General features: G+C 47.2%; 1 protein-coding gene across 9 annotated transcripts in view; it reads left to right on the forward strand.

Annotated features, from left to right (window-relative positions):
• EYA3 (EYA transcriptional coactivator and phosphatase 3) overlaps positions 1-22,718 on the forward strand; it is a 2,553,793-nt gene that overhangs the window by 637,795 nt on the left and 1,893,280 nt on the right. For all 9 annotated transcript variants that reach the window (XM_069623074.1, XM_069623072.1, XM_069623073.1 and 6 more), the window contains one exon: positions 6,209-6,275. In XM_069623074.1, the coding sequence (XP_069479175.1) occupies positions 6,209-6,275 (67 nt within the window). The remainder of the gene's footprint in view (positions 1-6,208; positions 6,276-22,718) is intronic.

The raw sequence follows: 22,718 nt of genomic DNA on the forward strand, positions 1-22,718 counted from the left end.
CTCCTTTCCAGTCCTAGGCTCGCTGAAGCCAGCCCAGCCCAGCCCAGCCCATCCTTGGCCCGGGCAAACTCCACCTGCTCTCTCCAGTACCAGGCTTGCTGAAGCCAGCCCAGCCCAGCCCAGCCTGGGCCTGGGCAAACTCCACCTCCTCCAGACCCAGCAGGCTCGCTGAAGTCCTAGAAACTTGCCAATCCAAAGCTACAATGCCATCTCAGCAGTCTTCTTTTTTTTGTTCTTGATACAGTGATGTTTACACGCAAAGAGATATTCAATTACCTCCAACTCTCATAACCACTACTTCTCTCACACTACAGCAAAGTGATCCTTCAAATAAGCAGCTGCTACAAAATCACAAATGGCTTGCAAGAAGCAGACTCGCGCTGACAGGGCCCTCATAGTTCAGACCTCAGGCACATTACTAGCCCAGCCCACCCTGGGCCCGGGCAAACTCCACGTCGTCCAGTCCCAGCCAGGCTCGCTAGAAGCCACCCAGCCCTATTTGCAATTTATAATTTGATTAATTGAAGTGCACTGCACAAACAGTACACGTGTAAAACAAAAACATAATTTGAATCGGTTTACCGTCACAAACAAACAGTTATTTAAGCAAAATGAAATTAACCACAGTGTTTATACCAGTATACCGTTAAAACCCTAATGTGGATCCACAGTCCATTGCATTTCCCGACCTCCCTATCTCACACCATCAGGGCCACCGATATTCCAATCTCTAAAGGAAGTAAACCGAGCGTAAACGTTGTTGCTATACACCACCCAACACCCTACGTCACTTAGGGAAAATCTTCCCGATGGCCAATTTCTCTGCTTTTGAAGAAATTGCTTGCATGTAGAAGATTTTAAAACCTAGGCAGGCATTTTAGCGGACAGATTAAAGCAAAGGGGTTACCCAAGCAAGACTGTGAAGCACGCTCATAAACGTGAAAGGTTTGCCAACAGGGATGCTCTGTTGGCTCAGGAAGGAGCAACAGCAGGAAAAAAATGGCTGTTTTGTGTGACCACGTTTGGTAAACACACAAACCAAGTCAAGAAATTGGTTAAGAAGCATTCGGGACTAGTTGCAACTAGCTGTACCCAAGAACTGCCTTTTTTGCACTCAGAAAGGCAAGAATATTGCCATCGACTAGTTCATACTAGTCTCAAGCTAGCAATCACTCAAGGGCAGAAAACCCTGAAGGCATCATGGAACACAGGCAGAGATCCGGTCCGGGGCCATTACCCATGTGACAATTGCAATGCCTGTCTGCTTACAAGTGCAACAAAGGAATTTTTCCATGGGGACTTTAGGTAGGAAATCTGCAATTTTATGAACTTTAATACCATCAATGCAGTATATGCTATACAATGCATTTGTGGGCTAGTAAACATTGGCATCACCCCAAGAAAAGGCACAATATGCATCAATGAACACCAGAGTAGGACAAGGAATGGCACTCTTCCTGCCCCTATGGTACAGCATTTCATTGCCTTGAACCATGGGCTTGATGATTTTAGTTGTTTAATCTGGATGTTGCCAAACCCGACTGACTGAATTGTTCCACAGTTTCGCGTCTGTTCAGAATGGAACAGGAATGGATCTTTAGGCTCAGAACCCATGTGCACGTACTCAATGAGGTGCTTCATTGTCCTGCTGTAATGGGTTAGTGGTTTCTTGGATCATACCAGTCAGGCATTTATAATACAGATAGATGGGCATGTTGGTGGTGGTAGTTTTTGAACCACATAGTAAAAGGTATCCGCACTTGGTCACCCTATGGGTCGCTGGTTCCACCACCATGCACCACTCTTACGGGGAGCTGCTTGCCGGTGTGATAGCAGAGGATTGATTTAGTTCCTCGCCAGTGTGGTTGTCCTTAGTGTCTCAAGCTTGCATTCCCAGCCTTTTGCCCTGCCCCTATTAGGTCATGATCTGCACCCTTTGGGTTTGCATTTTAAACCTTTGATAATTGTGGCCCTGTGGTAGCATCAGTGTACTACCCATACAGAGGCACATCTATGCACTTTTAGGGTAATTTCGGCAGCATATTAAATTTCCTTGACATAACTATCAGTCACTTGCACTCTCCAGGATGGAGGACCTCTGTGTCCACGCTCAGGGCCACACTGCTGGCATGTTTACTTGTATCCAAAGGGATACTGTTTCTGCTACTAGCGTGGATGCCGAGTGCAAGGACAATGGCAGTGTCTAACCAAGTTACGGGTAAGCTGATCGCTCCCAGACGATCACTGAGAATGACTTATGTGCCGCATTGATTGGGGCTCAGCATATGCCAGTGCGGTGCAGTCTTTCTGCTGGTGTCTGCTTTCCTTCCCACAAGACAGGCGTTAGTTTTAGAGCTGCCAGTACGCTATTTAACAATGTGAATATCGCACTTTGGTATGACTCGCCATAGCTGGTTGAGTGTGCAGCATGTAGTGGCTGGTACACATCACACCGGTTTGAGTCCTGTGAGCCGGTCACCTAATGGGGGGGCAGCAGGTTGCCCTGTCACCTAACTGGACTAGTTTTATACTTGCTCGACTTTGATTTCACCCACTACGTTTTAGCTACAGTTAATAAATGCTCCAAGGTTTCCTGTCCTTGGCATACTGTCATTAAATATGCCTTTCATTCCATTGTGAGGTCTTCCACATTAAACAAGCAGGTCATTTTTGGACCTCGCCGGATTGATTTCTGCTAAAACGGGTATATGCTGTAAATCTGTGGCCTTTTCAGGAACTGAACAATGGGGATAAGTCTTACCTGTATGTCTATATTGCTGAACCATGTGCTTCACACACTAGTTTAATAATATGTGTTGCACTAGAAATGGTAGCAAACCAACAGAGGGCATATTGGGTAGTCAGGCAACTGACATGACTGATTGTGACTCATACAGGCCCTGTCTGGTTTGTTATCTTTTGCCTCTTTAGTTTCCGGCATCAGGTCCCAACACCATTGTGGACAGTCTAGAATAGAGGACCATGCACGTTTAGTGAGCAAACAACTCCGCCGTACATACATTGTGGCGTTAAAGAAACTTTTTGAGAGGCGAGTAGCACTCCTACTCAACCTCTGCATTATTTTGACGTAGATGCCCTCAGGCTTACTTTCAGGAAGGAGTGGTTATTGGCAACTTCAATAGTGATTTGAGGTGTGATACGGCTGGGTATCCTTCCTGTCCCTAATGTACACTTTCTATGTTATTATAATCCTTGTTGAATATAGTAGGTTTCCTGTCCGTGTCTGGCCACCCGACAGTATCTGGTCCGCTATTGACACTGTGAGGTCTGTCCCACTGTTATATTCTTTCAAATATAGGTTGTTCATTTACCACACAAGCAGAAACTTTGGCCCTGAAGAAGGTTGGGCTCATCGGGAATAGATAAATTTAGCACAGCCGAAACCGGAATCAGGTTATGTTAAGACAATCCAGCGTTAACTGGCAGCCAGAATGTGGCCACTTTGCTCTGTCAACTCTTGTTTTGAAATTAGGTTCCACTACATCAAGATTCATATCAGGAATCCTTATTCTGCTAGTGAATTTCAGTTTGTTTGGTGATTAACTGTCTCCCTATTTATGTATTTCTACTGTTCTCGTACAATCATTATGATTTGGATTGTTTTTGAAACCGTGAGTGATTTCTTTCTTTTTTCTGTGACACCACAGTTCTATACATTTGGGTGGTGTGTTTGGACCAGTTGTGAGACTGGTCGAATGTACGCATGTGCATGAAAGAGTATGGATTTTGCCATGTTATAAAAATGTAAAACATTGTGTTTTGTGTTGGTGGCCATTTCAGTCATCTGTTATTCTTGTCTATCTTTGGACATATTTATTTTGTAATAGCACCAATAAATATTTTTGTAACTTAAGGTGGAGTTGTGTTTACTGACATGCAAGGGAGTATTAATATGGCAGATGAGATTACATTTTTGTGTTTTAGATTCTGCACTCATCTCTATACAAGTCTGTGGAGCACCTCACATTTCTTGGTAATGCTCGTCACAATAGAGTAATAGTGACGGGGGCTTCAAGGTTTTAGAGCATTGTCTCGCTGTGTGCAGATTTCTGCTGGAATAGCTTGGGGTCTGCAGTGGAGTATTGTTGCACGTTGCGAAATCTGTTTCATGTTCAGCCACTGAATAGCAATGGCTTTTTTGTCTTTGGACTGCATGGGGGGTGGGGGGGGAGTGTGCACAGAAGAGCGCCAGAAATCGAGACACAGCTGTGCACCGCTCGTCTCCTAGGTAGAAATTAGAGATGCATGGCTGGAAGGTGTCAGGGGATAAGGTAAGTGTTCTGAGGAAAGATGGGTAATGGCATGTGGCTGTAGGGAGGTGCTGGAGAGGGCCATGGGGGTGAGGGCGGGGTGATCCTCACCACCTCTGAAAGCCGAGGGAAAAAGCAGACTTCTACAATGTCGCTCTCAAAACCGTGGGATTCAGACCTAAATCCAAGTTCCTCGGCATCCCTATTAGTAAGTCACTGCATCAAAATAGGCAGGGGCGCACATTTGTACTTAGCCTTTTGTACATTGTTCTGTGGCTTGAAACCTAGGTTTACGCTGTATGACTTCATGTTAGTATACTACTACTGCTACGAGTTATGTATAATCGTCACTCTGCCTCAGAAAAGCTCTTTACTATACAAAAGACTTAACTATTGTGAATTGCTTATTGGACTGCTTCACAGGCGCAGTTCGCATCTTACTGGTACCCTGGGCCCCCACCTCGTCCCACGTCAAACTTGAGGTTCTGGCAGCGGCACGCACTGATGTCATGTCCTTGATTCTCAACCGGCAGTATGTGCCGGACTCTCCCATTGATCCGGTCCGGACCACGGTACAGGCTTGGGGCCAGATATTCAAAACTTGCGACGAGCAATGTCCGTACTACAAATGGCTCCCCATCTGGAGGTTTCCCGGGCTGGAACCCACGCATGACACCGCCCTGGCGCGCCATTGGGAGGCCCTGGGATACCGCGCCCTCACCGATTTCTATCCAGAGGGACAGTTTATAACACCGCAGACGTGGAGGCCGGGGCTCTCGGGTTCTGTTCTGGAGCTCCTGCAGTTCTACAGACTCCGCACTGCCTTCCGAAATCTATGGCCTGTCTTCCCCATCGAACCCCTGGACTCTCCTGCGATCGCTTACATCGCCAACTCGGGTGGCACCCGCGGAGTGGTTTCCTCATTATATAAGCTCCTCTTGTCCTCGCCCTCTCCACTTCCGTCCAGGGCCCGTGATGACTATGCCTCCGAGTTGGAACTGGTACTTACTGACCAACAGTGGGAGAAGATGTGTTCCCATACTAGCAAGGTGTCCCTAAACTTCCGCTATCGCACCATACAATATAAACTGCTTAATAGGCTGTATTACACTCCAGGTAGAGTGTCTAGGTTTGCTTGCTCTGATCCTCGACTGTGCCCTCGCTGCGGCGCGGAGGGCGCTGACCACTTGCACATGTTTTGGAGCTGCCCGGAACTGGCCACATTTTGGAGTAAAGTCATAGAGACACTGTCTGAGATCACTGACACTGTGGTAGACCCTGATCCATTGGGGGTTTTTGTTTGGAGTGTGGCAGGCTGGGGGAGCAGGAGACATTGATAAATTCTTAAATGTAAGCTGTATCATAGCCAAAAAGTGTGTCCTACTAAGCTGGAAGAGCCCCAGCCCCCCCGCATTCCAGAAATGGTTAAATTTACTCACCTGGTCCCGAAACTGTGAGGAGTTGTTTCTGGGTATGCTACCAGTACGTTCTCATCCTCGAAACATATGGACTGCATTCAACAGCTGCTTGATTAGCTTAAATGACACTTCCTCTGTGGATGAATCCCCCTAACGTCCCTATTGCTGTTCGGCTTCTTGGTGCTATGTGATATGTCATTATTCAACCGCTGTTACCATAATTTTGCCTATATGCTCTGTATTTACCTGTATATGCTACGAATCTGTGGTTATTGCTCGGATGTGTGTGTATGCCTTTTGCCTCTGTCAATAAAAATAAAAGTTTAAAAAAAAAAAAAACTATTGTGAATTGCTATTTCAGATTTTCATTGCTTGTGAAAGCTGTAAATTAGTTATGTTTTAATACCCATAAATTGCAGGTTTTGACACGACTACCAACATTATGAATCAGGTGTTTCATTTTTATGTAATTGAACAAGTGTGGGTCTTTAAAATTTTAAATGTACATTTCTTTTTCAGTTTTAACAAACACTGATTACATCCCACGAACGTCCAGTGACTATACCTCACAGATCTATTCTGCAAAGTAAGTTTTCCTTGAGAAATCTGTTAATGTTAGAGTTTTGTTAGATACAATGCATTAAAATCTTAGATGTACTCAGATCTCAGATGCACTCTATTCAGCAAGCAAACTGCTGAGGTATAAGTTGCTTTTGGTTGATTGCATCTGAGCTTTGCTCCTTAATTGACTAACCAACAATGACTTCGACTACCTTCGCCTAAAAGATGTTTGTGACTAGATCAGCCAGTATAATACCCTGCTATTGACTATTTGATTTGAATATTGCATAAATCAAAATCCGGACCAAGATTTTTTTTATTTTTTAGTTCATATATTTCCTCCTGACATTCTTAAATAACTTTGAGGTAGTGGTGTAGGAACCAGATGGGATGGCTGGGATGCTGGCTGATTATCCTCCCACTTTCCAGATTGGGGAGTGGGGCTAGATGAGGATTTGCGTACCTCACTGTCTTGAGCAGAGGGTGCAGGGAAAAGAGGCTCACAGGCTTTTATTTAAATAACTGCTGTCCTAAAGACATGGGTACACCACAAGTGTTGAAATCTACTCCTGTAGCCATTGAAGTGCAGAGGCAAGGGGCAAAACTTTAAACTGGTAAGCTACAAGGCGGCCATAAAATGTTAATTGCCATCAGTTCTATACATACTCAGCTCACCATTTCTAACTCTGCAGGAATCAATTACTTGCCAATGGCCAGTGGCCAATGTAAAGTTTGCACTCTGCAGAAGCTCTCCATTTGCTGCCTTGCCAATGAGTAGATGCCCAATTATCAGTGTAAAGGTCACAACATGGGTCTTTGGAGTTAGCAAATTGACCTACACACAATGTCCTGCTATGTTTCTGTATTAAAACTGAACAAGTAAGACGCTCCCTGCAGTCAACTACATGCAGCTTATTTTCTTCATGGTGAGGATGTTACTGTCCCTAATGTGTAAATAGCATAGAGCAGTGACTGTAGTGGTAATTGAAAGAAAAAAATAGCAGCTGCAAACAAACATGCTTAAAATTGTCATGGCGTATTGCACAATATGTGAATATACAGGAATTCTGAGATTATTTATGCTTGTAATACTGCCATGCATAGTTATGTCCCCCAGAAATGCAGCATTGCACATAAGGCTTTTTGCTGCAATTTAGTTTTGATTAAACTGGAGTATATCTGTAGCAAATTCCCTATCCTTCACTTGCCCCCCTGCCCCAACTCCCCACTACCCACGAATTTTTATGTCCCCTATGCTTCTGCTTTACCGCTATCATTGCTGCAGTGTCTTGGACAAATGTGTAGAGGAACACAAGTAGAGTAGGCTTTTGTCTTCTAGGATATAGATGTGCATGTAGGTCCCATTTGTATGTGCAGAAGCCATGACGTATGTGTGAATAATAACACAGGGTCATTTTTGTGTGTACATTATAGAGTAACATGTTTGCATGTTTTCTAAATCGGTTCTTATACAACGCCGGCAGGATATCAATTATACAACTAGTCAATTAATTGAAATGGCAACCAGGCTGGTGCAAAGGCCTGTGACAAATTGGGAAGAACAGAATCAAACCTCAAGATTTCACAGAAATGTTGAATGGAAAAGAGGGACACGTTTAGTTTGGCTGCACTCCAAGCACTAATGACACTACACAGCACCACCTATTCACAGCATGTGCTAGTACACTCTCATCCATTCTCTGTTGATGCCCAAGTGCACAACCATGCCACTTAGTGCAGTGCACTAACCCAGTTGTTGCAAAAGCCTGAGAAATTTCAAACCGCACAGATTCATCGCCCTGTTTCACTGAGACACGTGACATAAGGATAGCTTGTATACAAGTGCATTAACTGTTAGAGACTGCACAGTGCCACCTATAGAACATATGTGGTTCTCAACTGCTGTGGGCATCTGTTGGTGCCTGTTGGCATAGCACCACCAATTAACAGCATACAGTGCAGCAACCTTGTACATACAATGTTGGTGCCTAACGGAACAATGCTTCCTGTGATATAGCACTCACATACATAGGTTGCTGGTTCCTGGCTCCACAGTATTGTACAATGTCATTATACACAGATGAAAATGGCAGCATACCCATACACCCTGCTCCCTTCACCAAACAATGAGTACCTGAGAATGCAGCATATGGGTGCAAGAAATATCCATGCACTGCAAAAGCCTATAAAAACAAAAATGATCGACAACCCTATTACTCCTATGTCAGGTCCCCTTTGCTCCATACTTGTGGGTGTCCTTTCCTTGGGGACAGGACCAGAGGACTTTTTTGTACAGCACCAAAAAGATGGAACTCTCACGTTTGTGTTGCGTGGAAGGCACAGCGGGGTGGGTGTGGCCAGCTGGCTTACTTTGCCTTCCTGCAAGGACCTGTCCGTTCTTTTTCTCTGTTCATTTGGCTCTCAGCAGCACTGTTCGTTGTTTATGACACGCTTAACAAAATTCACCTCCTCTTCCTGTGTCAGGCATTACATGGTGGAGGAAGCCTACACTCAATGTTTGGAGTGCTTAGGCCCTGACTACAGGTGGGTAGCTTGTCCGGTCACGCGTTTTCACCCCGAGCTCTACAAAGATTAGCTGTGTCGAGGGAAGTATTTCACGTGTCACCTCATGGAAACATCAAAGAATTTGTCTCTTCAAAGGTTTCATGTAAATCCGGCATCCCACGAAAGTGGGAGGGATGCAAGTCCTTCAGCGGCTAGTCATCTTGTCACAAGCTATTAGATGTAATGACACACAAGACTTCTTGGGATCAAGCGCCAGATCTTCAAGACCTGAGTTGGCACCTCTGCGTCATGAACCTACCAGGATCTTCAACCTCCTGGAGTACACTCCGATGGCTTAGCTAAATTCACCAGGGTTCGCCCCCACGACCCACCAGGGCCTCGGAGGAAAGGGAGCTCTGCATCTCTAAGGCACCTCACAAGGCAGATCACAGAACTAAATCAACCTGTGTAGGTATCTTGCAACCCTCCAAGGAAGTAACGCCATTACAGGGGCAGCACCAGGAACCCCTTAAAATGGCCTCCAAGAGGCAAGACGAACAGTAAGACTCCTACACTTTGTGTCTCACTCCGCTGAGGACATATCCAAGATTGCCTCAAAATAATTTAATTCCTTGACCTCAAAATCTCTCCCTATTCTGCTGCCTCAAACAGTCAGCAAAGAAGCTTTGTGAGGGTCACTGCTCCCCAATGTCGATATGGTCGAAGTATCCCATACTATCCTCATCACTCAGATTCGGGGCACTCCCTCCGCCGAGGCAACCTACCTGGTATCCAACACCATCTTCTTCATGACATCTTCATCCACTTGGGCATCTACAGCCTCTGCTTCGATATCATCGGAGGATACTGTGAGAAGCCGGAGGGTGTTCTCACAGGTAGTCCCAGAGGATCCTTTCTTCAGGTGGCTAGGGGAGGGCCATCGCTCTTGGATCCCTACCCGGGGGGCAGACAAGTGAGGATCACCTGGGCAGGGTGTGCTTGGAGGTTGTGGCGAGAGCACCTGAAGGCAAGACATGGTGTTCCCCCTTTCCTTGATCCATTTTACCCTCCCTCTACTGTCATGGGATGCTATAACTCCAGTGCCATCAGACCACAACTCTTTATCTTGGGAAAGAGAAAACACCAAGGTAAGTCAAACCATTTTCCAATCCTTAAAAGCAACCTAGGTTTCACTTCTTCTAAACCGAGAGGACGATTAATGTATCACCCATTGTCCTCTCCTGAGAACTGCAAAACATAGAATTCTTGAGAATTCAGGAGAGAGGCTGTAAGGCTGAGTCCCCTAGAGCAGGTTCTCTACCAAACTCCCAAGCACTCAGTCAGCAGGGCTGGGCACAAGAGAGAAAAGCTCTTCCTGGGCTGCTGCAAACCAAGCTAAGGAAATCAAATTGCCAAGAGATTGATCAAAAGCTGATGAGTGAGAGAGCCAAGCGAGAGAAATACATTTCAAAAGGCGAGACCCACAGAGTGTGGAGGAGGTCCCGCCTTTGGATTGCCACACATGCCTGCTTTTCCCTACCGGGTGAACGGCAGAGTTGGAGAGGACAAACAACCAAGGATCAACACAACCGGTGAGTTGTATTGTAGTCATTATTTATATACTGCTCTTTCCCAATTTGTATGGCCTCAATGCCCTTTGTAGTTGGAACACCCTGGGTGACTGCAGTCAATGTGTAGGAGGTTCCAAAAGTTTAGATTAAGAGATGCTTGTGTGCATTTTCGCTGGCTCAGGGCTTAGGTGGCTTGCTACACTCAAGTAAGCAGCCGCAAGGTCAAGCACGTGGGTGGGCACTGTTGGTGGTTTAGGATAGAGTGCTATTTCTGAGGATTCGATGTGTGGCCAGCTATACTGAATTTTATTTTTGTTGTTGATCGTTGTATACTTGTGGCAGAGTATGTCAGGGTTTGTGTGGACGGCTTTGTCCGCTGCTAAATCGGCATGGCATAGCCATAGCTGAATTCTATGGTGCATGGATGGATGGATGGCTGTGCCTGCTGCCTGTATCCACAGATGTGGTGTAAGGTATGCGTACCGTATGCTTTGATATAGTTCGACTGCAGCGTTCTTTTTCCAATGTGGATGGCATGGTCTCATTATTCGTGGTCTATCTGGATCGAATGTCTGCGGAGCAGGTAGAGCCCCGTAGAGGGGAGGGTGTGGGGGATGAGGACGACTCCGTGAGAGGGAGGACAACTGTGAGGGTGAAAGTTTGTTGTGGAGTGCCTTTGCGAAAGCAAAGGGGGAGGGGGTGCACCTAACAAAATGTACTACGGTAGGAAGTAAGACACTTTAGAATCTGGATTTTAGGGGGGGGTAAATTTGAATGGTGGAATGCAGTGGCACCTGTATTTAGGAACAGCTGGATGGTGGAAGAGATCCCTTACTGGGGTACAGCAGTAGACACCAAATAGACTGGCACCTAGATTTGTAGGCAGTGAAATGCAGTGGTACCTGGGTTTGGGACAACTGTAAAATGGGAGAAAACGCCTAATGGTTCTTTCAGCAGTCAAATAGCCCCTAGATGTGGGGCATCTGGTTAATGGGAGAAACGCCTGATGGGTCTTTCAGCAGTGAAATACAGTAGCACCTAGGTTTGGGACACCTGGATAATGCGAGAACACGCCTACTGGTTTTTTTTGCAGACGGTCAAATATAATAGCACTTGGATAATGGGAGAAAATGCTTAATGGGTCTTTAACCTGGCACAATCTTATAACAATCAGGCTAAATATGAGGTATGGCTATCTGGCACAGTCAGGATAAATGCTATTGGAGAGAGGAGATATGATGGGGTCAGACAGCCTAATGGGGGGCAGTGGTTGCTGGTCACTATGTTCAGACCTAAATTCTGTCTATATGGGACGCAATGCTAATCTTCACAATTCTGTCTGGATGTGACACAATGCTAGTCTTCAACAGGACAGAATGTGAATGCCTAAATTGGAGGCACAGCAGAAGTGCAAACACCTAGATTTGAGCTATCTGAATAGATGGATAATGGCAAAGTATGGGACACAACAGTGAATAAAACCACTGAGCGAGTGTTAAACGGCAGTGAAGGGGCATCCTTTCCTAGCTGGCTGATTTTGATATGCTTATGTTGTGTAGGTAGTAAGAGAGGAAGGACTTTTTGGAATACAGTGGTTGCTGTACTCCCCACCCAGACCCCACTTATCTCATCAGTCGCTGTTGGTTGACGGCTGGCTACTGTCTTCTCAGGCGAACCCGGATAAACAGTAGAACTGCTTCTTTGGGAGCTGCCCCTTAGCCTTGGGGCTACATGGGCAGTGGACTGCGGTTAAGAGCCTACGTCCTGGAGGGAAACTGGAATCGTGGGCAGGGGAGAAGTCACACATCAGTGGCAGAGAAATGGGGGAAAAAGTCCAGAAGGCAAGAGAATATGGCTGCCAGGAACAAAGGCAGATGCACACCTGACTATTCCAACCAATGTTAAGGGGGGGAGAGTGCGGTCAAGATGAAAGCCAGAAACAAAGGACTTCAACCCAGAGACTGCACACTCTAGATGCAGGCCAGCCTAGGAAAACGGGGTGAAAATCCACAAACACATGAGAAACCCACCAGAATAGCACAAACTAGTCGAACGATTGAAATAAAATGACACACACCGCTCCACAGGCGCACATGAAACAGGCCAAAAATGGATTACAATCCATGTAAAATTACTCAGTGAGCATCAACCAGCCCCTAAGGCTGCTTTCAAAGTGGCTTCCTTAAAGGATCCTTCTAGATTGCAGTCCAGAAGGCAAGTGGCTTAGCGAAAGACATGAAAGGCCGGTTTGTTTCCAGGAAAGATTTGAGCTGCAACAGTGTCTCTCATAATTGAAGGTTGCACGCCTGCTGATGAGGTGAAAGGAAGCAAACCAGTAGTGAACTTTAAAGTTACTGATAACTGAGAAGCCAGTGATACAGAGTAGCAGAGTGGTCCGGCGAAAGGAAATAGCCCACTCGAAAGTCTCCGCAAAATGTTTGAAGCAACAAAGTGAACGAACTCTGAAATGCGCAATGGGCAAGATTAATCTCATCGAGAGGTAAATTTAAAAGGTGATTGCTTTAAGAGAGGGATTTCTTTGACATTTTCTGATTGTGTTTGGAACTACCAAGACCTAGAAACACTGGGGCAGATGCTATGAGAGAGCTAAAGTGGAAGTGGTCCTGCAGAGGTTTATGGAAAAAGTCTTGCACACTCGAAACTCTTTGACATCAGTTAAAGGTCCGAGGCCGACTCAGGGAGACCTGGAATATGAAATAAGGGGGAAGGGAACCCCTGCAAGTGCTGTAATATCGTGGTCTGAGCCCGACTGAGGGAGACGTACGTGAACTTTTGTTGAACTGAAAAAAGTGACTTTAACTTGGAAGACCAAGCGGGCTTCGACTCACCTTTTGAACTGCCTTTTTTTGATAACCTGAACCAAAGTGTATCATTCTGTCTACGGGGGACTGCCTTAGTCCTTGCTGTCCAATGTGGGAGGGGAGCTGACTCTGCCACCTTGACCCTTTGTTATAACACTGACTTTCCTTTGCATACACATTCCCCTTTACACAATTTGTGTATAAGAGATAGGACAGACATTTTATTTTTAGTATAGGCATTTTGATTTGACATAGACGGACTAGGATTGTGTTTTCTTTATTATTTGATGGTAGAGACTACTCTCATAGCTATAGGGCAAAGTAGAAGTTGCTCCAAACCTCAAGAATGTAGCTTTTGTGTCACTGTCATACTTGTGATACCATGCATTCCTTACAATACATTCTTTGAGTGATTTCAAAGAGTTCTGCACTCGGGTCCTATGGTAAGTTATTTTAAAAATCTGCTAAGGGACGTTACCTCGCAGACCATTCCTACCCCACAAGTGCCATGATGCACTCTTGCAGGACCTTCCACCACACCAACAGCAGCCCCTATACAGCCTAGGCCTCCAGATATCTCAACATGGGTCCCACTGGGTACATCTACATTGGAGAAAGTTCCTCCGTTGCCTACTAATCTGGATGTGTCTCAAGGGGCAACTGTGCTGGTCCAAGAACCTGCAAAGCTCCCGGACATACTTGAGACACTGATGATGATGGGTGGAAAGGACAAAGCGGAAGCTTCCCTCTCAGTGAATGCTTTCCATAGCAGGATGTGGGGAGTTAAAGACTTCTTGGGCTGTCCCATTCCAGAGAAATTTGGATCTCATCCTGGGGTTTTTGCGGGCATACCAATCTCTTAATAAGGTGGATAGGAGCAGCATGCCATTACAGAAATATGTTGAGGCAAAGATTCTGTGGAAGAATCTTCACCCAACTTCCGCTGCCAGAGAAAGAATTGAGGCCCGGTATTAAGAGCTTCAGTGGGAACCTTTGTGTCTTTCTGCCAAATTCTAAGCCGCAGTCTTCCTCCTTTGGGGCTCAATGCTCTAAGCCCCAATCTAAAGATGATGGGGTGCAGGATGTATATAGCAAAAAGGTACATGCTAATGTGTCACTTCATTTGCGTCAATCTAACTCTGATGCTCTTCTGTCAGCGGCCAACCAGCGTTTTTGGCTGTAAATAGCCGATTTCTGGCAGTATTTACTCTGGGACAGGATAGCGGCTTTCAAATCTGGATTGGCAGAGGAAAGACTTATTCCACCATTGGGGTTGATTTGGAACGTATAGCTTGGACAATTGCAATTCATTTTAACAAGGACAAACAGGGGACCATTGTAGATCTCCTATTTGAGGGAACGATTTATGCCATTTGTCAACGAATGACAAGTAAAACAAAAAGAAGACTTCTACACTTACAGCCAAATCGCTCACAGTCCTGTCTAAGGGGGCTCAGAAATCCTTTCATGCTTAGACAACCCCACTCGGTTTTAAATCCAAGCTCTTCAGTGCGCTGCGTGGCTACCTTGATAGAAAGAGTAGACGGCTTGAAACATCACCCAGCGATCACAGAAGACAACCAAGAACCGCCAAGCTTTTTTCTCATCCGCCTCAGCAAAAGCTACAGAGACTAAAAAACAATGAGATCTACGTCCAGATCCATTCCTCCCAAGTAGGTGGCAGAATTTCTGGGTTTCATCTGGGCTGCCGAACCATTGCAAGGGATTCCTGCACCGTCTTTGTGATCACCAGGGGTTACCGACTAGCCCTACCTTCTACTCGCCTCATCTCCCTCTCTTCTGCAAATGGAATCTTAAATTCTCTTTCAAGAAATGTCCAATCTTCTAGAGATCAGAGTGATATCGCAGGTGTCCCCCATCTGGAAACAGGATGCAGAATTTACTCTTGCCTGTTCACTGTCCCCAAAAAGAATCAGACAGGCTTGTGGATCCGTAGAACACATTTAAGCTGGTCATGCCAGCAGATATCTAGAATGCACTGAACTGGGGAGATTGGCTGTGCGCTGTGGTTGTAAAGGATGCTTATCTGCATGTCCCTGTATATGCTGTGCACATTAAATTCTTGAGGTTTTCCCACAGTCTATCACTTTCAGTACCAGTGCTCCCCTTTGGTCTGAATGCGGTCCCCAGGGTATTTACAAAATGGATGAGCCCCACAGGAGCTCACCTGAGGGCGCAGGGAGTTCACATTTTCCCATCCTAGACAACTGGCTTGTTGGGCGGTGTCATGTCAGCAGGCGACTGCTTGTCTCAATAAACTGCTAAGACTAATGTTCAGACTAGGGCTCTCCGTCTGCCACAGAAAGTCTTGTATATTCTTAACACAGGACACCAAGTTCATTGGGTTCATGTGGAGCTCGATCATGGGCCCGTATTTCTCACACAGGAGAGAATACGGCACATAAAGCTGGCAGTATCACACTTTTAAAATCGGAAATCCACCTGGGTGTGGTGGTTTCAGCACCTGGTAGGCCTTATGGCTGTGTCTATCCTAGCCTTCTCTTGGCTTGCCTCAAGATGAGGTTTGTTCAACTACATGTAGTGGAATCATGGAAGGAGGAGAAAGAAGCTCAAACAAAAGTGATACTTCCCGAATTGACAGCAGATCTACTTTGGTGGAAAGATGATGTAAACCTTCAGAGAGGAGTTCCCTCATGTGTTCACCATAACGTCTCTGACAGGCTGGTGAGCCACCTTGGGCCAACTTCAGACATGCACTATGGCCCTCGACAGTGTGCTTGAAATTTTAGAGATCTTTTAAGGTGCTCAAATCGTTTCTACCATTATTCTAGAATTCAGAAGTGCTTATAAGAGCCGAAAGTATGACTGCCAAAGCAGGGAGGGACAAGATCCCCTCACCCCCTTGTTGGTTGTTAGGCAGAAACCTGTGAAGTTCCCTTAGGGACCACTGCAAAAGATTTAGGACTACAGGTGGTTGGCAGTAAAACCAATTGGTAGCAGTCTGTACCACCCAGATTTACCTGGTATTCTGTGGCTGAGCAGTCAGACTTCTCTCAAGATGAGTTAGGCAGTATATAGAGTATACACAATAGGTACAGGGATATAGTAGAACAAGCAAACCCTGACCAGAGCTTTGGTGTAAAAGTATATAATTATTTATTTAAAGACACACTTGTAAATTACACTAGCACACAGAGGTAAGTAAATTCAACACAGTCACTATTATATATATATATATATATATATCTCCCTAATTACTTATTAGACAAGTCTTGGTGATAAACACCACTTATTTTCAGACAGAGGTGAGCGCTTAACATAAAATGGCACTCTAAGTTATAGAAAAAGGGAGGCAAAAGGCAGTTATGAAAGCACACAATTTCAATACTTTTCAAAGAATCACAGTGAGGCAGGTTAGGCAAAGTCTACTGGAGAGCAAGGAAGTTCAAATGCAAGGCCCACTCTTAGAGAGAGCAAGTGGGGTTAAGCCCAAATAGTCTTTGTAGATAGTTCACAAAAGTTTGAGACCAAGTCAGGAAAAGTTAGTTAACAGGCCCCAGGCTAGCCCAGGTTAGAAAGTCGAGGATTTACTGTCACCCCGAACGATCTGTCGCAAGGGAAGCCAGGCGGGACACAGTACCTGAAAAATGGGACGAACGCTCCAGCGGGGGCAGTTGTTCCTGGCAGCGGATGCAAGTTGGTGTTTCGTCCAGAGGAAGAGGAGGTCTTGACGTGGAGGAAAGCTGAAGGTCGTTGCACTGCCAGGGGAGAAACCAGCCACGGAGTTTCATGGTTACAAGGTACCACCCTTTTCTTCGCGGTAGTGGTAAACCGTGGTATTCCGGTTGCCAGGGTGCTTGGCAAGGCGGCCACGGGATGGTCCAGGAAGGCGAAAAGACGGGAAAACTGGTTATCCCCACCAGTCAAAGGAAGAAGACTCTCCGGGCTGGAGATCTCCTCTGTCGTCGGGAAAAGTGGTGAGATGGTTCAGCAGGGCTCCACTGGTGGTGTCGTCGTTGCAGATCGGCTCGGCTTCTCCCTCCTTGGATTCTTTAGGTCCTGTGGTGACGTCTGAAGTCCCAGACTCCCAAGGGGACGCACTACATATATCATGGGAAGGCAGAATATTCTATGCATTTCCCCCTGATTGTCACTGATGCCGAAGATACTGGGCCTCATCACAAGGTTGGCGCTCCGGTAAGAACGGCACTGGTAAGGCAATACCGGCATCCATTTCCGGGCCGGTTTATCATGACCATAGATGCCGTTGCTACCGGCATCGTCAAGGACCCGCTGTGGCCGTGCACCACCGTACCGGCATGCGGGCACGCGCGCAGATGGGGAGGCCTTAATACCGGCATGCCGCAAAGAAGGGGACACCACGTGTCACATGTACAAGTGCATACCGGCATCAAGATGCCGGTAAGAAGGGCCACCATGATGCCGGCAATACCGGCATCGCAGACCACCTGTAAACAGCAAAATGCTGTTTAACCAAGTGCCACAGGTGCACTCAATTAGCATAGGTGGAGGCAATGGAGTCAGGGTCAGCACAAAAGGAGCGCACCCACACACCACACCCCCCTCCAAGGCAAAATGCTACCACTTGTACTTGCCATACTGGGCCTGGAAGACATGCCTGCACTGCTACTCCTTGAGCAGGCAGTACAACAGGAAACACAGAGGAGACGCCGGAGGAGAAGGAGGGTGAGAGATGCCCAGCAAATACCACCAGTGCAGGCAGTCGCTCCCCGCAGACAGCCAACAATCCAACGTATGAGGGCCAATCCATTTGACTTGACCCCAGCACAGATCCACACCCTGTACCGCCTGGACAGAGACACCATCACCAACATAGTGGAATTAATACAGGATGACTTGGTCAGCCTGATCAACATCCGCACAGCCATCCCCCCTTTGCTGAAGGTGGCATCTGTGCTCCACTTCCTGGCCACAGGCACTTATCAACACACAGTGGGCCAAATGCATGGCATGTCCCAATCATGCTTCTCTGTTGTGTTAAACCAAGTGCTGAATGCACTACTGAAGCACGCAAATGCCTACATATCCTTACCAAGGACACCACAGGAGGCAAATGCCACCAAAATAGCATTCCATGCACTGGCAGGCATGCCAAATGTAATTGGTGCCCTCGACTGTACCCATGTAGAGTTGATAGTCCCACATGCCGTGGAGGCGGTGTACCGCAATCTGAAGCTATACCATTCCATCAATGTGCAGATGGTGTGTGATGCCAGCCAGATAATAACACATTGCTGTGCCAGATACCCAGGATCCACACATGATGCCATGGTGCTGCGGAACTCCTCACTACCCCGCTACATGGAAGGAGACGTTGTACGAAGTGGCTGGCTGTTGGGTGAGTCTGCCTTCTGGGCCATGGGGGCAGATGGATTGGGGGGAGGTACATGCATTTGCTAGGGGAATGCCCTCTCGGCCATGGGGGCAGATGGATTGGGGGGGAATGGTAGTTTCTTAAGTCATCCGCCGACACACAGCCCTCGCATTTGCATGCAAAATGCCCCTAGCCAAGACATACATTGCCTGGTGCTTTAAAATCCTAGGACCCTAGGTTGTGTATGTCACACAAGGCTCCCTCTATAGATTGGCATGCAATTTACAGGGCTGACAGTCATGTGGATGTGGCTGCCAATGACGAGATGGTGCATATGGACTTGAATGATATACAGGCTGAGCACACCTGTCAACTGAGCCTCATCCTCACACACATACCTCCTTCTGCTCCCATGTAGGTGATGCTGGATATCCCCTGAAGCCATGGCTACTCACCCCTGTCAGGAACCCGCAGAACAGGCACGAGGAGGACTTCAATCGTGCACATACACTTGTGGTCATTGAGTAGACGTTTGGCCTTTTGAAGGCACGGTTTCGCTGCATCAGCAGGTCGGAAGGGGCACTCATATACGGGCCTGAGAAGGTGGGCACGATCATCGCGGCATGTGTAATGCTACATAACATGTGCATCCGGCGGAACATACCCCTGCCACCTGACGTGGAGCTGCCACCACCTGGTGAAGTAGGAGAGGAAGGAGTAGAAGTAGGACATAGGCCAGGACGCGAAACTCGTGAGGGTCGCGCAGTGCGCAAAATGGTCCTAGACCAATCATTCTGATGTACTTTAATGCAGAGGGTGCCATGTGTTGTGTACTGTGGGCACTTGTTGTGTGGGCACATGTGCACGAATCACCATGTAGCAATAAATTGACATACAAAAAAATCAGCAATGTCCACTCATGTCATGTTTGTTACACAACTGGTGTATTCGTGAGAAATTAAGTACAACATGATTCAACAATCCGCTCCTCCACCTCCCCCAACCTACTCCCATGCCCCCAAACACCCCAGTACTACACACTACACCCACCACCACCCTCTACCTCCCCCAACCTACTCCCAAGCCCCCAAACACCCCAGTACTACACACTACACCCACCACCACCCTCCACCCACCCCCTAATACGCAAAGTCAACTATGGCACGACATGTGTCTGGATGTATGCCCAAAGGGATTATGCAGGGTGGCCCTGCTACTGTTGAGCCCCCTTAGGAGGTGGGGGTTGGATCTCTGAGCGGCGCGAACTCCGCAGGGACATGCGCACGAGGCTGGTCTGCCTCGAGCCCGATGGCGTGGATGATGCGGATGACCCAGATGGTTGTGATCCAAGGGGCAGGGTTTGCCGTTGGTCCATGCAGTCAGCAATCCTGGTGAGGATCTGACCCAAGGCATTGAAGCCATCACGCACTTGCTGTGCACTTGAGTTAATGGCCTGGATAACGGCTGCGGTGCTGTCCTGGATAATACGGCGTGTTGTCTCCCCTTCAGCCAGGTACTGCTGCACATAGCCTAGCATCACCTCCTGCCGGGCCTCCATCCTGGAGAGACGTCCCTCAAGGTCCTGTATGGCAGTGTGGGTTGTGGTCGGTGGGTGATGTGGTGCACAGCATGGATCATGGGGCTGTGCATGGCCGGAGACTACTGTCCATGGCTGCCCTGGTCGGATGAGTCCCGCTGAGGTGTGTCCTGTGGGGTGGCCTGCGGGCTTGGTGTGTGCACTACAGGCTCTGAGTGGACAAGTCCTGCATCGCCCTCATTGTCCGGCCCAGCTACCTCATCAACACTATGATCTGCTGATGCAGCCATCTCCCCAATTGTGCTGGCAGCAGCAGAATGTGTGCCATCCTCCATGCCTGCTGTGTCCTCAGCCAGTGTGGATGGTGTGACCACGGATGCAGGTGCAGGTGTCAGCTCGTCCTGTGTACTTGTCCGTGGTGCTGTTTTTGCAACGGTTCTTGGCCCGCGTCCCGCATGGCCCATCCTTGGTCCACTTGAGGTTGATGGACCTGTGCCATCAGATTGCCTCCTAGGCCTTTTGGCTGGTGTTGTGCATTGTGCACTCCCTTGCGCTTCATCACTGTCAGCATCCGTACCTGTGAGGGACAGAGTGGCAGGGTATCAGTGATTGTTCCGCTTGCATTGTGCATGCATTAGTCATTGGACATGTGGCGCCATCTGATCAGTTGCATTTGTGGCTTTGTAGGGGACTGTGTACATGCAATGTTGAAGAGTGGATTTTGATAGCGTAGTCGTGTCCACATGTACACATTGTTGGGTGCAGTTGGACATTGATGTGTTTTGGGAGGGTCGTCCTGGGTGGCACATGCCCATGAAATGTGTCTTGTCGGTGTATTCGTGTATGACCGCAACATGCATTGGGATGGGATGGGATGGGATGGTGGTAGACCCAGAATGTGTACATGGAAATGTGTAGGTGTGCATGATGGCCCATTTGCTGGCTGATGTAGCAGCCACATTTGGGGGAGGATGATTATGATTATTTTTAGTTTTTCAATACGGACACTTACCTTCATCTGCCGATGTTGGCACGCCAAACTCTGCTTCACCGACTCCTTCGATGGACTCCACGTCTATGATGGAGCTGCAGGTCTCCTCCCATCTGGCCAATTTCAGTGGGGAGTGTGGTCCTCCTCCTGTTGCCAGCCCCTGGCTCCGATTAGCTGACAATATGTGCCGGACTCTCAGCCCGAGGTCGTCCCAATGTTTTTTGCAATCACGCACTGTGCGTGCGGTGGTGCCGACTGCACTTACTTTCTGGGCAACTTCTTCCCAGATGGCCTTTTTCTTGAGCTGGGCTGGACGCCTGAGGTCATTGCAGAACACCATTTCAGTATTTGCCACAAGGGTGTTGGCCAACATGTTCAGCTCATTGTCTGTAAAACATGGTTTGCGTAGGGGGGCCGTGCCTCTCCGGGTGGTCTTTGACATGTTGTCCGTGGTGGCCTGGGAGTTGGGGTGTAGAGGGTCCTGTAGGTGGAGGATGGCAATGGATTGTGTTTTTAAAGATGGCCGCCATTTGCACTATGTTAATAACGGTAACGGTATTTAGGGGTTGCCGAGGGCGGAGCCGTTCTGTGCGTATTGGTCCATGCCACTGTGTGGAGGTTTGAGGGTTGTTACCGGCATGCCGGTACGGCCGTAACCAGCATGCAGGTATGCGCGCCCGCGCACTCTTGATCGTCCGCTATTTGCGGGTTGGTGCCAAGCTGGACATGTTATTACCGCCATGCCGGTACGACCAGATTTTTAGCGCCAACCTTGTGATGAGGCCCACTCTGAGTTCAGAACATCAAACCAATTGAGTCTGATCTTGATAGCGCCAAATTGGGCAAACTGGATTTGGTATTCGCACCAGTTGTAGCTCAGGGCTGTGGTCCATTATTACTTAGTGACTAAGGAAAACTTCACCCCCAGGGAGGGGGTCGGGTGTTGCACCCCTCCCTGATATGTCAAGTGCCTTTGGTTCTACAACTGTTCGCAATAAAAACTTTACAAAAACACATCATGCAACAATAATACAATAAAACTAAAATATTGAAAAACACTTCATAGCTTAAGATATTTAAAATGGCACAGTAAAAAAGAAAGGAGCATCATTAAAAAAAGATAAGTACAGTGACAGTCATCTTTTTTTTCAGTTTCCCATATATGATATGGTGGTGATACCAAGACTAGAGATTCTGCTCCATAGAGCATACTCCAGAATGGGCCATTGTGGAAATCCCGAAATGTCACAGCCTTCAACGTATTGAGGATGTAATTTAGCACATTGTGTAAGCATGTGTCGAATAGTGTCCATGTATCCACCACAGTATCTACAGAGTCTTTTCCCTAGGAATTCCTTTCCGAGCTCCAGTGTACCCCAAGATGGATAGTAGGTCTAGTCTTGGATATAAAACAAATCGAATTAAAGCAGGCATTTGCAGTTTAATTAGATGGGTACGCAGGACTTCTTCAGACAGGCCTTGTATGCCCAACAAGGACTATCTCGGTCGTCTAGCTAGATGATTCAAGGACTGTATGCGATTAAGATACCTCGATTCTTTCTCAATCCATATCAGATAAAAGTAGACCATGGACTTTGGGGGCTAGAGGGACAGATTAGTCCAATAGCATCAAAATGTGTTGGAACTAATGAGATCACATTTCCATACCAGACACTCGGGGAACATCTTTGTGAGTGTCCTATT

Source organism: Ambystoma mexicanum, chromosome 11 (genome assembly GCF_040938575.1).
Source record: "Ambystoma mexicanum isolate Mex_15411 chromosome 11, UKY_AmexF1_1, whole genome shotgun sequence".
Classification (NCBI taxonomy): domain Eukaryota; kingdom Metazoa; phylum Chordata; class Amphibia; order Caudata; family Ambystomatidae; genus Ambystoma; species Ambystoma mexicanum.